Source organism: Phalaenopsis equestris, unplaced genomic scaffold, assembly GCF_001263595.1.
Source record: "Phalaenopsis equestris unplaced genomic scaffold, ASM126359v1 Scaffold216657, whole genome shotgun sequence".
NCBI classification, from domain to species: Eukaryota; Viridiplantae; Streptophyta; class Magnoliopsida; order Asparagales; family Orchidaceae; genus Phalaenopsis; species Phalaenopsis equestris.
In genome coordinates this window covers 858-1,791 of record NW_018235261.1, presented here as the reverse complement: position 1 = coordinate 1,791, position 934 = coordinate 858, and the positions used below count along the sequence as shown (strand labels likewise).

Below are 934 nucleotides of genomic sequence, written 5' to 3'. Positions count from 1 at the left end.
AGTTGTTGATGGAGCTTTGTATTCAACATACATGTTATGATCATATTAAATTGAAGCTAATTTGTTTGAATATAAATGTCATCTAAAAAAATTATAGCAAATTTTCATGTGTTAATAGCGTTCTCTCTCTCGCTCTCTCTCTCTGCAATAATTTTCTACGGTTACAAATTCAAGCCCAGTACTCCAATTTGAAGCAACTATTTCGTAACCGTAAATCTAAACACAAATCATAACAGAATCACAATAAAACTATTATTTTATTTGGAAAAAAAAAAAATTATAACAAGCATGCAAACTGAATATTGATTATATTCTCTACAATTAAACATAACACATCAAAAGATCCAAACGCATCGAATGCAACATATCTGCCAAAATCGTGCAGGCCAAGATCACATTCAACTTCCGCCAAACACTTGTGCAACATATCTCGTTCCTTATTTTCGACAACGGGCAACATACTCTTCTTCAGGGTAATATCTATTTTATCCATGCGGTGGGACGCCGGCGATGCGAAGGTGGCAGCTACCACAACGACAGTGCACGCTGCGACCAATTGTTCGGCCACCACCCCACCCAAAACCTGCCCCTTTGGCCTCGCCAAAATCACGGCCAAACTTCTTATGCCTCCTCTGGGAAGAAAAGTGGCCGTAATTGAAAGCAGATCAAAGCTTCCTTGGAACGTGAGGGTTGAAGGATTAGGTGACACCTCCCTCAACACGGCCGTCGCAATAGGGCCGGAGGCTGAGAGAAGGCATACTCCCAAAGCGGGGCAGCCACGAGCAAAGGCAGCAATGGATTCTGCTACGTCGCCGCTGGGGGGAATTTGAAGCACGTGGGTTTGGAGTGCGGCGTATGGGGTGCTGTTGGCCGCCGGACGCTTAAGCTTGTTCTTCAAGCCAGGAGGGCGGCCCCGCTTGCACTTCGCGGCCGA

The 934-nt window shown here is 44.9% G+C and overlaps 1 protein-coding gene across 1 annotated transcript; it reads right to left on the bottom strand.

Moving 5' to 3' along the window:
* Positions 1–277: 277 nt before the first annotated feature.
* LOC110037194 (AT-hook motif nuclear-localized protein 17-like) lies at positions 278–922 on the bottom strand (the record flags this gene model as incomplete). The annotated part of the gene is made up of 1 exon (XM_020741780.1): positions 278–922. A coding segment is annotated over one exon (645 nt), but the record flags the coding sequence as incomplete, so codon positions are not given.
* Positions 923–934: the final 12 nt, after the last annotated feature.